General features: G+C 39.4%; 1 protein-coding gene across 1 annotated transcript in view; it reads left to right on the forward strand.

The window, feature by feature from the left end:
• The window catches only part of LOC128695906 (sortilin-related receptor), a gene marked incomplete at its 5' end in the record, with an annotated part of 164,529 nt that overhangs the window by 60,292 nt on the left and 89,897 nt on the right, over nucleotides 1–14,340 (forward strand). Inside the window, 1 exon segment of the mRNA XM_070084886.1 lies at nucleotides 5,871–6,073. Within this exon segment, the coding sequence (XP_069940987.1) occupies nucleotides 5,871–6,073 (203 nt within the window).

Here is a 14,340-nt window from a genome sequence, read left to right on the forward strand (position 1 = left end):
TATATAGTATTTATCTAGGTAGTAGGTTGGTAGACAGCAACCGCCCAGGGAGGTACTACCGTCATGCCAAGTGAGTGTAAAACGAAAGCCTGTAATTGTTTTACATGATGGTAGGATTGCTGGTGTCCTTTTTTCTGTCTCATGAACATGCAAGATTTCAGGTATGTCTTGCTATTTTGCCTTAAACCTAGGTCACACTACACATACAGGTACAAGTGTATATATACACCTCTCTGGTTTTTTTTCTATTTTCTTTCTTGTTCTTGTTTATTTCTTCTTATCTCCATGGGGAAGTGGAACAGAATTCTTCCTCCGTAAGCCATGCGTGTTGTAATAGGTGACTAAAATGCCGGGAGCAAGGGGCTAATAACCCCTTCTCCTGTATAAACTTTCATTTTTCTTTTTGGGCCAACCTGACTCGGTGGGATACGGCCGGTTTGTTGAAAGAATAAATATTAAGGCTACTTAAATTGAGGGTTGCCTGCTTTTGTATATTTCTTCAGATTTAGAGTAGCTTATTTTCATTCTGTAACTTTTGGCTTCTCTTACTCAGGACCCACTAATGCTCCCTCCCTCCATAAGTTGAAAGCCTCAATTTTTTTCAGTCCTCCCTGTTATGTAATGATCTTGCATTCATACTTTGATAAATTAGGGATGCCTGTACTTAGGGTTAAAGATGCAAAGGTCTTTGTTCAGTCATTATGTATTAAGGTGTGTCTAGTTGACATTTTCAGGGTTAAAACATTTTATCCTCCACACTACAAAAATTTATTTTGTTCTCTGTAAAACAACCAGAAGCTTGAGAAACCTAAAGGAACAAGTCCTTGACCTGCATGGTTAACCTATATTAAATCTAAAACAAAAATGTTTGGCCATCTTTCTTGATAGATGGTATCTCAGAATGAGATAGACAGCAACCACCCAGGGAGGTACTACCGTCCTGCCAAGCGAGTGTAAAACGAAAGCCTGTAATTGTTTTACATGATGGTAGGATTGCTGGTGTCTTCTTGTCTGTCTAATAAATATGCAAGATTACAGGTATGTCTTGCTGCTTCTACTTACACTTAGGTCACACTAAACATACATGTACACTCTTATTTATACACACTCATCTGAGTTTTCTTTGATTTTATCTTAGCTTTTATTACTTTTCCTTTTATACGCACAGGGAAGTGGAATGAGAATCTTTCCTCCGTAAGCCATGCGTGTTGTAAAAGTCAGCTAAAATGCCGGGAACAATGGGCTAGTAACCCATTTTCCTGTAATAATTACTAAAAAGAATAAAAAGAAAATTGTCAAAGTGGGAAGTCTGAATGTGCGTGGATATTGTGCGAATGATAAGAAAGAGATGATTGGGGATGTTATGAATGAGAAGAAGCTGGATGCCCTGGCTTTAAGTGAAATAAATCTGAAGGGGGTTGGTAAGTTTCAGTGGAGAGGAATAAATGGGATTAGGCCAGGGGTGTCAAATAGAGTTAGAGCTAAGGAAGGAGTAGCAATAATGTTGATGGATAAGCTATGGCAGGAAAAGAGGGACTATCAATATATTAATTCAAGGATTATGTGGAGGCAAATGAAGGTTGGATTGAGAAGTGGGTTATAGTAAGCGTATACTCACCTGGGGAAGGGAGAAGTATAGAGGAGAGAGAGAGATTTTGGGAAATTTTGAATGAATGCGTGGGTAGTTTTGAACCATGTGTGAGAGTACTTGTGGTTGGGGATTTTAATGCTACAGTGGATAAAAATGTTGTGGAGGGAGTAGTAGGTAAATTTGGAGTGGCAGGGGTAAATGAAAATGGGGAGCCTTTAATTGAGCTGTGTAGAAAGAGGTTTGGTAATAAGTAATACATATTTTATGAAAAAGAGGATAAATAAATATATAAGGTATGATATAGCACGTAATGAAAGTAGCTTGTTAGATTATGTATTGGTGGATAAAAGGTTGATGAGTAGGCTCCAGGATGTACACGTTTATAGAGGGGCAACTGATATATCGGATCATTATCTAGTTGTAGCTACAGTTAGAGTAAGAGGTAGATGGGATAAGAGGAAAATGGCAACAAGAAGTAAGAGGGAGATGAAAGTGTATAAACTAAGGGAGGAGGAAGTTTGGGTGAAATATAAGCAGCTATTGTGATGTCACCGTGGTTGTTTAATATATTTATAGATGGGGTTGTAAAAGAAGTAAATGCTAGGGTGTTCGGGAGAGGGGTGGGATTAAATTATGGGGAATCAAATTCAAAATGGGAATTGACACAGTTACTTTTTGCTGATGATACTGTGCTTATGGGAGATTCTAAAGAAAAATTGCCAAGGTTAGTGGATGAGTTTGAGAATGTGTGTAAAGGTAGAAAGTTGAAAGTGAACATAGAAAAGAGTAAGGTGATGAGGGTATCAAATGATTTAGATAAAGAAAAATTGGATATCAAATTGGGGAGGAGGAGTATGGAAGAAGTGAATGTTTTCAGATACTTGGGAGTTGACGTGTCGGCGGATGGATTTATGAAGGATGAGGTTAATCATAGAATTGATGAGGGAAAAAAGGTGAGTGGTGCGTTGAGGTATATGTGGAGTCAAAAAACGTTATCTATGGAGACAAAGAAGGGAATGTATGAAAGTATAGTAGTACCAACACTCTTATATGGATGTGAAGCTTGGGTGGTAAATGCAGCAGCAAGGAGACGGTTGGAGGCAGTGGAGATGTCCTGTCTAAGGGCAATGTGTGGTGTAAATATTATGCAGAAAATTCGGAGTGTGGAAATTAGGAGAAGGTGTGGAGTTAATAAAAGCATTAGTCAGAGGGCAGAAGAGGGGTTGTTGAGGTGGTTTGGTCATTTAGAGAGAATGGATCAAAGTAGAATGACATGGAAAGCATATAAATCTATAGGGGAAGGAAAGAGGGGTAGGGGTCGTCCTCGAAAGGGTTGGAAAGAGGGGGTAAAGGAGGTTTTGTGGGCGAGGGGCTTGGACTTCCAGCAAGCGTGCATGAGCGTGTTAGATAGGAGTGAATGGAGACGAATGATACTTGGGACCTGACGATCTGTTGGAGTGTGAGCAGGGTAATATTTAGTGAAGGGATTCAGGGAAACCGGTTATTTTCATATAGTCGGACTTGAGTTCTGGAAATGGGAAGTACAATGCCTGCACTTTAAAGGAGGGGTTTGGGATATTGGCAGTTTGGAGGGATATGTTGTGTATCTTTATACGTATATGCTTCTAAACTGTTGTATTCTGAGCACCTCTGCAAAAGCAGTGATAATGTGTGAGTGTGGTGAAAGTGTTGAATGATGATGAAAGTATTTTCTTTTTGGGGATTTTCTTTCTTTTTTGGGTCACCCTACCTCGGTGGGAGACGACCGACTTGTTGAAAAAAAAAAAAAAAAAAATTGGCAGAAAGGTGGGCTGGTACAAGTATGAGTAGTGGGAGGGTTAAAGAGGGTTGGAATAGTTTAAAAAATGCAGTATTAGAATGTGGGGCAGAAGTTTGTGGTTATAGGAGGGTGAGTGCAGGAGGAAAGAGGAGTGATTGGTGGAATGATGAAGTAAAGGGTGTGATTAAAGAGAAAAGGGTAGCTTATGAAAGGTATTTACAAAGCAAAAGTGTTATAAGAGGAGCAGAGTATATGGAGAGTAAAAGAAAGGTGAAGAGAGTGGTGAGAGAGTGCAAAAGGAGAGCAGATGATAGAATGGGAGAGGCGCTGTCAAGAAATTTTAATGAAAATAAGAAAAAATTATGGAGTGAGTTAAATAAGTTAAGAAAGCCTCGGGAAAGTATGGATTTGTCAGTTAAAAACAGAGTAGGGGAGTTAGTAGATGGGGAGATATTTTGAGGAACTTTTAAATGTTAAGGAAGAAAGGGAGGCGGTAATTTCATGCACTGGTCAGGGAGGTATACCATCTTTTAGGAGTGAAGAAGAGCAGAATGTAAGTGTGGGGGAGGTACGTGAGGCATTACGTAGAATGAAAGGGGGTAAAGCAGCTGGAACTGATGGGATCATGACAGAAATGTTAAAAGCAGGGAGGATACAGTGTTGGAGTGCTTGGTACTTTTGTTTAATAAATATATGAATAATAAATATATGAAAGAGGGGAAGGTACCTAGGGATTGGCGGAGAGCATGTATAGTCCCTTTATATAAAGGGAAAGGGGACAAAAGAGATTGTAAAAATTATAGAGGAATAAGTTTACTGAGTATACCAGGAAAAGTGTACGGTAGAGTTATAATTGAAAGAATTAGAGGTAAGACAGAAAGTAGGATTGCGGATGAGCAAGGAGGTTTCAGAGTGGGTAGGGAATGTGTAGATCAAGTGTTTACATTGAAGCATATACGTGAACAGTATTTAGATAAAGGTAGGGAAGTTTTTAATGTATTTATGGATTTAGAAAAGGCATATGATAGAGTGGATAGAGGAGCAATGTGGCAGATGTTGCAAGTATGTGGAATAGGTGTTAAGTTACTAAATGCTGTAAAGAGTTTTTATGAGGATAGTGAGGCTCAGGTTAGGGTGTGTAGAAGAGAGGGAGACTACTTCCCGGTAAAAGTAGGTCTTAGACAGGGATGTGTAATGTCACCATGGTTGTTTAATATATTTATAGATGGGGTTGTAAAAGAAGTAAATGCTAGGGTGTTCAGGAGAGGGGTGGGATTAAATTATGGGGAATCAAATTCAAAATGGGAATTGACACAGTTACTTTTTGTTGATGATACTGTGCTTATGGAAGATTCTAAAGAAAAATTGCAAAGGTTAGTGGATGAGTTTGGGAATGTGTGTAAAGGTAGAAAGTTGAAAGTGAACATAGAAAAGAGTAAGGTGATGAGGGTATCAAATGATTTAGATAAAGAAAAATTGGATATCAAATTGGGGAGGACGAGTATGGAGGAAGTGAATGTTTTCAGATACTTGGGAGTTGACGTGTCGGCAGATGGATTTATGAAGGATGAGGTTAATCATAGAATTGATGAGGGAAAAAAGGTGAGTGGTGCGTTGAGGTATATGTGGAGTCAAAAAACGTTATCTATGGAGGCAAAGAAGGGAATGTATGAAAGTATAGTAGTACCAGCACTCTTATATGGGTGTGAAGCTTGGGTGGTAAATGCAGCAGCGAGGAGACGGTTGGAGGCAGTGGAGATGTCCTGTCTAAGGGCAATGTGTGGTGTAAATATTATGCAGAAAATTCGGAGTGTGGAAATTAGGAGAAGGTGTGGAGTTAATAAAAGTATTAGTCAGAGGGCTGAAGAGGGTTTGTTGAGGTGGTTTGTTCATTTAAAGAGAATGGATCAAAGTAGAATAACATGGAGAGCCTATAAATCTGTAGGGGAAGAAATGCGGGGTAGGGGTCATCCTTGAAAAGGTTGGAGGGAGGGGGTAAAGGATGTGTTGTGGGCGAGGGGTTTGGACTTCCAGCAAGTGTGCGTGAGCGTGTTAGATAGGAGTGAATGGTATTTGGGTCCTGACGAGCTGTTGGAGTGTGAGCAGGGTAATATTTAGTGAAGGAATTCAGGGAAACTGCTTATTTTATATAACCGGACTTGAGTCCTGGAAATGGGAAGTACAATGCCTGCACTCTAAAGGAGGGGTTTGGGATATTGGCAGTTTAGAGTGATATATTGTGTATTTTTATATATATATACTTCTAAACTGTTGTATTCTGGGCACCTCTGCAAAAACAGTGATTATGTGTGAGTGAGGTGAAAGTGTTGAATGATGATGAAAGTATTTTCTTTTTGGGGATTTTCTTTTTTTTTTTTTTTGGGTCACCCTGCCTCGGTGGGAGACGGCCGACTTGTTGAAAAAAAAAAAAACTTCTACTATAAATGTTAATTTTTTTTATATTCTTAAATGACCTTTTTTTTTTTTTCTTCTTCCCAGGATCAATTTCAGTGTAACACGGGGTCATGCATATGGGAAACATGGGTGTGTGATAAAGACAAGGATTGTCCTGGTGGGGAAGATGAAGAAAATTGTCACCAAACCTCCACATGTGTTGACTTAGAGGAATTCCAGTGTAGACATTCTAGTGGATGTATCTCCAGCAACCGCCTATGTGATGGCCATGAAGACTGTGCTGATGGGTAAGTTGTTTAACTCTTTGGCTGTTGGAGGCCCCTTTCTGAAACTCATTCTTTGTCGATAAATTTTTGGAAAAAAAAATAAATGAATTTTTTCTTATGAAATGATAGAAAATCTTTTCCCGATGGTAGTGACACTGAAAGTACGAAATTTGGTTGAAAACTCATGGAATTACGCCCCCGCGAAGTTAGCAGTCTCGGCGACATATGCGCATCGGCGATTTTGCCGACTTTGAGCCTTGTTTTTGTCCAAGTCCTTTGTTCCAGTTGACCAAACTCATAGCTATTTCTTTAGAACTCCATTTTTTCTATCTGCTGAGTACAAGAAACCGCCCATTTACCGATTTGAACTACCCAATAAAGTGGTCAGAAATTGGCAATTTGGCCAATTTCACACAAATTAAAAAAGATGCCAATTTCAAAATAGGGTCCAGAATAAACAATGTAGACATTCTTGGCACTAAAATAACATATCCTCTGTTCATTAGTCATATCTCTAGGCCCCTCTTATATTACTATTGCTTTCTATTTTGATTTTTTATTCATACAAAAAAATACAAAATTTACTGTTATGCAGACTACTGCATTATTGTAAAAATGGTATAAATAATATCAGTGCACTAGTGAAAGAATATTAGACACCCCAGTTGAAGTGTATTGGACGTGTGGTATGATTTGCTTACTGCTGAACATTGGTAAAAATCGAATATTTCCGCTACTTTGAGCTCAATTTCAGGTGCGGATCTAGGAACAAAGTTTGGGGGGGCCCGACGGCAGAATTTTTGGTTGTTTAAAGAGCATTAGCATTACCGTTTCTCCACTAACGGGATTCTTATTTGTTAATTACTGGCGGACTGACCTAAATGAATGAGCATAACCATCTGCTCTAGGTGCCAGTGTTTCTCTTCGGATCCAAATGAGAGGGCCAATTTTTCTGAGAAAAAAAAACACTGACCTTACAATGTGAGGAATTTTGTATCTTATTAAAACTTTATTGAAAGTAAGAATTTAATAGCTAGAGACTTTTACATTAGACATTAACTTAAATGTAGAATATATATATATATATATATATATATATATATATATATATATATATATATATATATATATATATATATATATATATATATATATATATATATATATATATATATATATATATATATATATATATATATATATATATAGTATATATATATATATATATATATATATATATATATATATATATATATATATATACACATACCTGCTTAAGACAGTAAGCATTATACTTTATAATATTACCTATAATAGTAGCCTTAAAAGTAACATGCAAAGGTTATTACACTGAAAGGGTTAATCACACTGCAGCCTAAGCAAAGAGAAGACGGCGGTTCTTTTCCGCAAACTTGTTGATCACACGATCAACAGGAACATGTACATCGTTATGGACGGCGAGTAGTGCGAGGCCGTTGAGGCGATCCTTACCTATGGTGCTCCTCAAGTATGTCTTCAGGCATTTCAGGGCTGAGAACGATCGTTCGGCTTCTGCATTTGAGACTGGCAGGGTCAGTAGGATGGTAAGGAGCTTCGCGATGTTCAGAAACATACGGGCCTCGGCGTATTCCTTTGCTTTCTTGACAGATTCGAAGGCCGGAGCAGAACATGACCACCGCTGTGTTTCCGTCTGCACGAGCAAAAGTGACTCAACGTCACTTTCGTAGAGTTTAGTGGCTTTAAGAACAGCATCCACGTTTGCTTTTGAGCCCCTGAGCAGCTCCTTCAATCGGAGAGCAACGGGCACAGTGTCATCATCAAATCTGCTCTTCAACTCAGCGGTCACATGGTCAACGAACGGAAAATACACCGAGCGCCGATAGTACTCCTCAGCAGATGCCGCTGGGACATTCGCGCGTTGTGTCTGTCATGCAGAGACTCTGGGAATAGGGACGTCATCGTGAGCTGAGCCCACTTCAACTAGAAGATCTTTGGCTTTCACGAACACAGCGTAGAAGTACTCCTCGGCATCCGCTCTAAATTTGGAGAATTTATATAACTATATAACGAAAAAAATATGAAAAGGGTAAAAATGGAAATACAGTACCAACGATAATAAATAAGTTAGTACAAACTTTCACTGCCAGTTTGATTCGAATACTATATCTCACAGAATTTTCTGTTGTTTTCAATAGTGGTCTCAACACTTTTGTAGCTTGAATAGTGAGATAATATCTCACTATTCAAGCTACACATACTGACTCACTGCGAGCCGGGCACGAATCAGGACGAGAAGGTAAGAGTTCATGAACCATTCAGTGACCTTACTGCACCAGGTAAAGGGGCCAGGGCAAGATTAATACATTAGGCTATTGTGTTTATGCCTGTTTTGGGGCCTTGTGGGACAGTGCCAGAGTGGAGTGGGTTGGAGCCTTGGAGCTATGCCTACGGTAGCCTACCGTGAAAGAGTATAATAATAATAATAATAATAATATTAATGATTGTTATTTTCATTAGGCTGAGTTTCAACATATTTACCCATATCTCTGAGATATGGGTAAATATGTTGAAACTTAGCCTAATAAAAATAACAATTATTATTATTATTATTATTATTATTATTATTATTATTATTATTATTATACTCTTTCACGGTAGGCTACCGTAGGCATAGCTCCAAGGCTCCAACCCACTCCACTCTGGCACTGTCCCACAAGGCCCCAAAACAGGCATAAACACAATAGCCTAATGTATTAATCTTGCCCTGGCCCCTTTACCTGGTGCAGTAAGGTCACCGAATGGTTCATGAACCCTTACCCACTCGTCCTGGTTCGTTCCCGGCTCGCAGTGAGTCAGTATGTGTGTTGGAGCCTTGAAATACCGGGGGACGGTGACTCACCGTCATGGGGTCACGCCGCATCAGCCGTCTGATGTTACCACGTGCTCTCAACATGCAACACTGCTTGACGCTCGCTGAGGCTGAGCCTCGCTCTCTCAGAGCCTGCCTGCCTCTCTGGGTGTTATGCGAAATTTCTTTCAAGTTAGGACATTTCCACGATTTTTTTTGCCACATCTCATTATTCTCAGCATCAATACAGCTCCAAAATGTTTATTATAAGTATCCAACCTTAAAAAGCATTTTTGTATTGTTATGGAGCTAGAGGTATTAGTGGTCTGTAAACTTGCAAAGTTGCAAAACAAATTAAAATGCATCCCAAAGCAGTGGCGTAACTACGGGGAGCCTGGGGGTCTGCCTCCCTCTCCCTCACTAGAGCTGTGGGCCCCTCCCCTCCACTTGAAAAGGAGTATCTGCATAGTTTTGTGTCTAGAAAAGTAAAAATATATATATATATATTATATATATATATATATATATATATATATATATATATATATATATATATATATATATATATATATATATATATATATGTATATGCAATAAGAACACAGTAAACAGGTGATTTCAAAATATGCAAAACAACCACTCTGAAAGAATAGAGAAATTCCAAGCGCTTTCGTGACTACTCACATTATCAAGGAACTATGATAATGTGAGTAGTCACGAAAGCGCTTGGAATTTCTCTATTCTTTCAGAGTGGTTGTTTTGCATATATATATATATATATATATATATATATATATATATATATATATATATATATATATATATATATATATATATATATATATATATATATATATATATATACACATACATACATATATATATACATATATATCCATCTCCAGGACTCAAGTCCGGCCCGCCGGTTTCCCTGAATCCCTTCATAAATGTTACTTTGCTCACACTCCAACAGCACGTCAAGTATTAAAAACCATTTGTCTCCATTCACTCCTATCAAACACGCTCACGCATGCCTGCTGGAAGTCCAAGCCCCTCGCACACAAAACCTCCTTTACCCCCTCCCTCCAACCCTTCCTAGGCCGACCCCTACCCCGCCTTCCTTCCACTACAGACTGATACACTCTCGAAGTCATTCTGTTTTGCTCCATTCTCTCTACATGTCCGAACCACCTCAACAACCCTTCCTCAGCCCTCTGGACAACAGTTTTGGTAATCCCGCACCTCCTCCTAACTTCCAAACTACGAATTCTCTGCATTATATTCACACCACACATTGCCCTCAGACATGACATCTCCACTGCCTCCAGCCTTCTCCTCGCTGCAACATTCATCACCCACGCTTCACACCCATATAAGAGCGTTGGTAAAACTATACTCTCATACATTCCCCTCTTTGCCTCCAAGGACAAGCTTCTTTGTCTCCACAGACTCCTAAGTGCACCACTCACTCTTTTTCCCTCATCAATTCTATGATTCACCTCATCTTTCATAGACCCATCCGCTGACACGTCCACTCCCAAATATCTGAATACGTTCACCTCCTCCATACTCTCTCCCTCCAATCTGATATTCAATCTTTCATCACCTAATCTTTTTGTTATCCTCATAACCTTACTCTTTCCTGTATTCACCTTTAATTTTCTTCTTTTGCACACCCTACCAAATTCATCCACCAATCTCTGCAACTTCTCTTCAGAATCTCCCAAGAGCACAGTGTCATCAGCAAAGAGCAGCTGTGACAACTCCCACTTTGTGTGTGATTCTTTATCTTTTAACTCCACGCCTCTTGCCAAGACCCTCACATTTACTTCTCTTACAACCCCATCTATAAATATATTAAACAACCACGGTGACATCACACATCCTTGTCTAAGGCCTACTTTTACTGGGAAAAAATTTCCCTCTTTCCTACATACTCTAACTTGAGCCTCACTATCCTCGTAAAAACTCTTCACTGCTTTCAGTAACCTACCTCCTACACCATACACTTGCAACATCTGCCACATTGCCCCCCTATCCACCCTGTCATACGCCTTTTCCAAATCCATAAATGCCACAAAGACCTCTTTAGCCTTATCTAAATACTGTTCACTTATATGTTTCACTGTAAACACCTGGTCCACACACCCCCTACCTTTCCTAAAGCCTCCTTGTTCATCTGCTATCCTATTCTCCGTCTTACTCTTAATTCTTTCAATTATAACTCTACCATACACTTTACCAGGTACACTCAACAGACTTATCCCCCTATAATTTTTGCACTCTCTTTTATCCCCTTTGCCTTTATACAAAGGAACTATGCATGCTCTCTGCCAATCCCTAGGTACCTTACCCTCTTCCATACATTTATTAAATAATTTCACCAACCACTCCAAAACTATATCCCCACCTGCTTTTAACATTTCTATCTTTATCCCATCAATCCCGGCTGCCTTACCCCCTTTCATTTTACCTACTGCCTCACGAACTTCCCCCACACTCACAACTGGCTCTTCCTCACTCCTACAAGATGTTATTCCTCCTTGCCCTATACACGAAATCACAGCTTCCCTATCTTCATCAACATTTAACAATTCCTCAAAATATTCCCTCCATCTTCCCAATACCACTAACTCTCCATTTAATAACTCTCCTCTCCTATTTTTAACTGACAAATCCATTTGTTCTCTAGGCTTTCTTAACTTGTTAATCTCACTCCAAAACTTTTTCTTATTTTCAACAAAATTTGTTGATAACATCTCACCCACTCTCTCATTTGCTCTCTTTTTACATTGCTTCACCACTCTCTTAACTTCTCTCTTTTTCTCCATATACTCTTCCCTCCTTGCATCACTTCTACTTTGTAAAAACTTCTCATATGCTAACTTTTTCTCCCTTACTACTCTCTTTACATCATCATTCCACCAATCGCTCCTCTTCCCTCCTGCACCCACTTTCCTGTAACCACAAACTTCTGCTGAACACTCTAACACTACATTTTTAAACCTACCCCATACCTCTTCGACCCCATTGCCTATGCTCTCATTAGCCCATCTATCCTCCAATAGCTGTTTATATCTTACCCTAACTGCCTCCTCTTTTAGTTTATAAACCTTCACCTCTCTCTTCCCTGATGCTTCTATTCTCCTTGTATCCCATCTACCTTTTACTCTCAGTGTAGCTACAACTAGAAAGTGATCTGATATATCTGTGGCCCCTCTATAAACATGTACATCCTGAAGTCTACTCAACAGTCTTTTATCTACCAATACATAATCCAACAAACTACTGTCATTTCGCCCTACATCATATCGTGTATACTTATTTATCCTCTTTTTCTTAAAATATGTATTACCTATAACTAAACCCCTTTCTATACAAAGTTCAATCAAAGGGCTCCCATTATCATTTACACCTGGCACCCCAAACTTACCTACCACACCCTCTCTAAAAGTTTCTCCTACTTTAGCATTCAAGTCCCCTACCACAATTAGTCTCTCACTTGGTTCAAAGGCTCCTATACATTCACTTAACATCTCCCAAAATCTCTCTCTCTCCTCTGCATTCCTCTCTTCTCCAGGTGCATACACGCTTATTATGACCCACTTCTCGCATCCAACCTTTACTTTAATCCACATAATTCTTGAATTTACACATTCATATTCTCTTTTCTCCTTCCATAACTGATCATTTAACATTACTGCTACCCCTTCCTTTGCTCTAACTCTCTCAGATACTCCAGATTTAATCCCATTTATTTCCCCCCACTGAAACTCTCCTACCCCCTTCAGCTTTGTTTCGCTTAGGGCCAGGACATCCAACTTCTTTTCATTCATAACATCAGCAATCATCTGTTTCTTGTCATCCGCACTACATCCATATACATATACATATATATATACATATATATATATATACATATACATATATATATACATATATATATATACATACATACATACATACATACATACAGTGGTCCCTCAATAATCGTCCGTAATCCGTTCCTGGAAGTGGGACTATTATCGAAATGGACGATTTACGAATCAATTTTCCCCATAAGAAATAATGTAAATTCAATTAATCCGTTCCTGACACCCAGAAGTATTAAAGCAAAAACTTTTTTTTACATGAAATATAGATGTAGTACATAAACAATACAGTGGCACATGATGAATTAAACATTAACAGAATAACACTTACCTTTATTGGCGATTCTTCTTTGTGTATGGAAGACTGGAGAAGGAGACTGATTGGATGAATTACTGTTTGGAAGGGGAATCCCCTTCCATCAACACCTTGGGTTCCAATTGCTTTTCTGGGGTTACTTCTCTTCTCTGTTTCTTAATGCCACTAGGACCACCTTGAGAGTCACTGGAGTCCTGTCTCGCAAAAAAACTGTCCAGAGAGCTCTGTTTCTGGCGTCTCTTTAAAACTTCCCTAAAATGGGCCAAGACTCTGTCACTGTACAAGTTGCCGATATGGCTTGCAACATCCTTCTCTGGGTGATGTTTCTCCATAAATCTTTCCATCCTACCCCACATTTCAAAAATCTCCTTAATTTCTGAAGAAGGCACCTTCCTCCATCTCTCTTCCTCCTCCTCTGCAGCAAGATTCAGAGCTGCCATCTGTTGCTGTTCCTGCTGAAGCTCTTGCAGCTCCTCAGTGGTTAGCTCTTTGTTGTGGTCCTCCACCAACTCTTCCACATCCTCCAAACTCACATCCAACCCCATGGAAGCCCCCAGTGCCACAATGGATTTAACAACTGACATAGGCTCATCAGGGTCAGCCCCAAACCCTTCAAAATCCCTCTTGTGGACACAATCTGGCCACAATTTTCTCCAAGCAGAGTTCAAAGTCCTGGTAGTCACTCCCTCCCAAGCCTTACCTATAAGGCTTACACAATGGAGAATACTGAAATGTTCTTTCCAAAAATCTCGTAGGGTCAAGTGAGTGTCTAAGGTCACATTCAAGCACCTTTCAAACATTGCTTTGGTGTAGAGTTTTTTAAAGTTTGCAATGACCTGCTGGTCCATGGGTTGGAGGAGAGGAGTGGTATTCGGGGGCAAGAACTTTACTGTGATGAACCCAAACTCCTTCAGAATTAGGTCATCCAAGTTTGGAGGATGAGCAGGTGCATTGTCCATTACTAGGAGGCACTTGAGATCCAATTTCTTTTCCAGGAGGTAATTCTTCACACTAGGGCCAAACACTTCGTTGAACCACTCTACAAAAATTTCCCTCGTGACCCATGCCTTACTATTAGATTTCCAAAACACGCACAATTTACTCTTCATAACATTGTTTTTCCTGAACACTCTGGGATTTTCAGAATGGTACACTAGTAACGGCTTCACTTTGAAATCCCCACTAGCATTAGCACAGAACATTAGCGTCAGCCTGTCTTTCATAGGCTTGTGTCCTGGCATTGCCTTTTCCT

The sequence above is a fragment of the Cherax quadricarinatus genome, chromosome 14 (genome assembly GCF_038502225.1).
Source record: "Cherax quadricarinatus isolate ZL_2023a chromosome 14, ASM3850222v1, whole genome shotgun sequence".
Taxonomy (NCBI): domain Eukaryota; kingdom Metazoa; phylum Arthropoda; class Malacostraca; order Decapoda; family Parastacidae; genus Cherax; species Cherax quadricarinatus.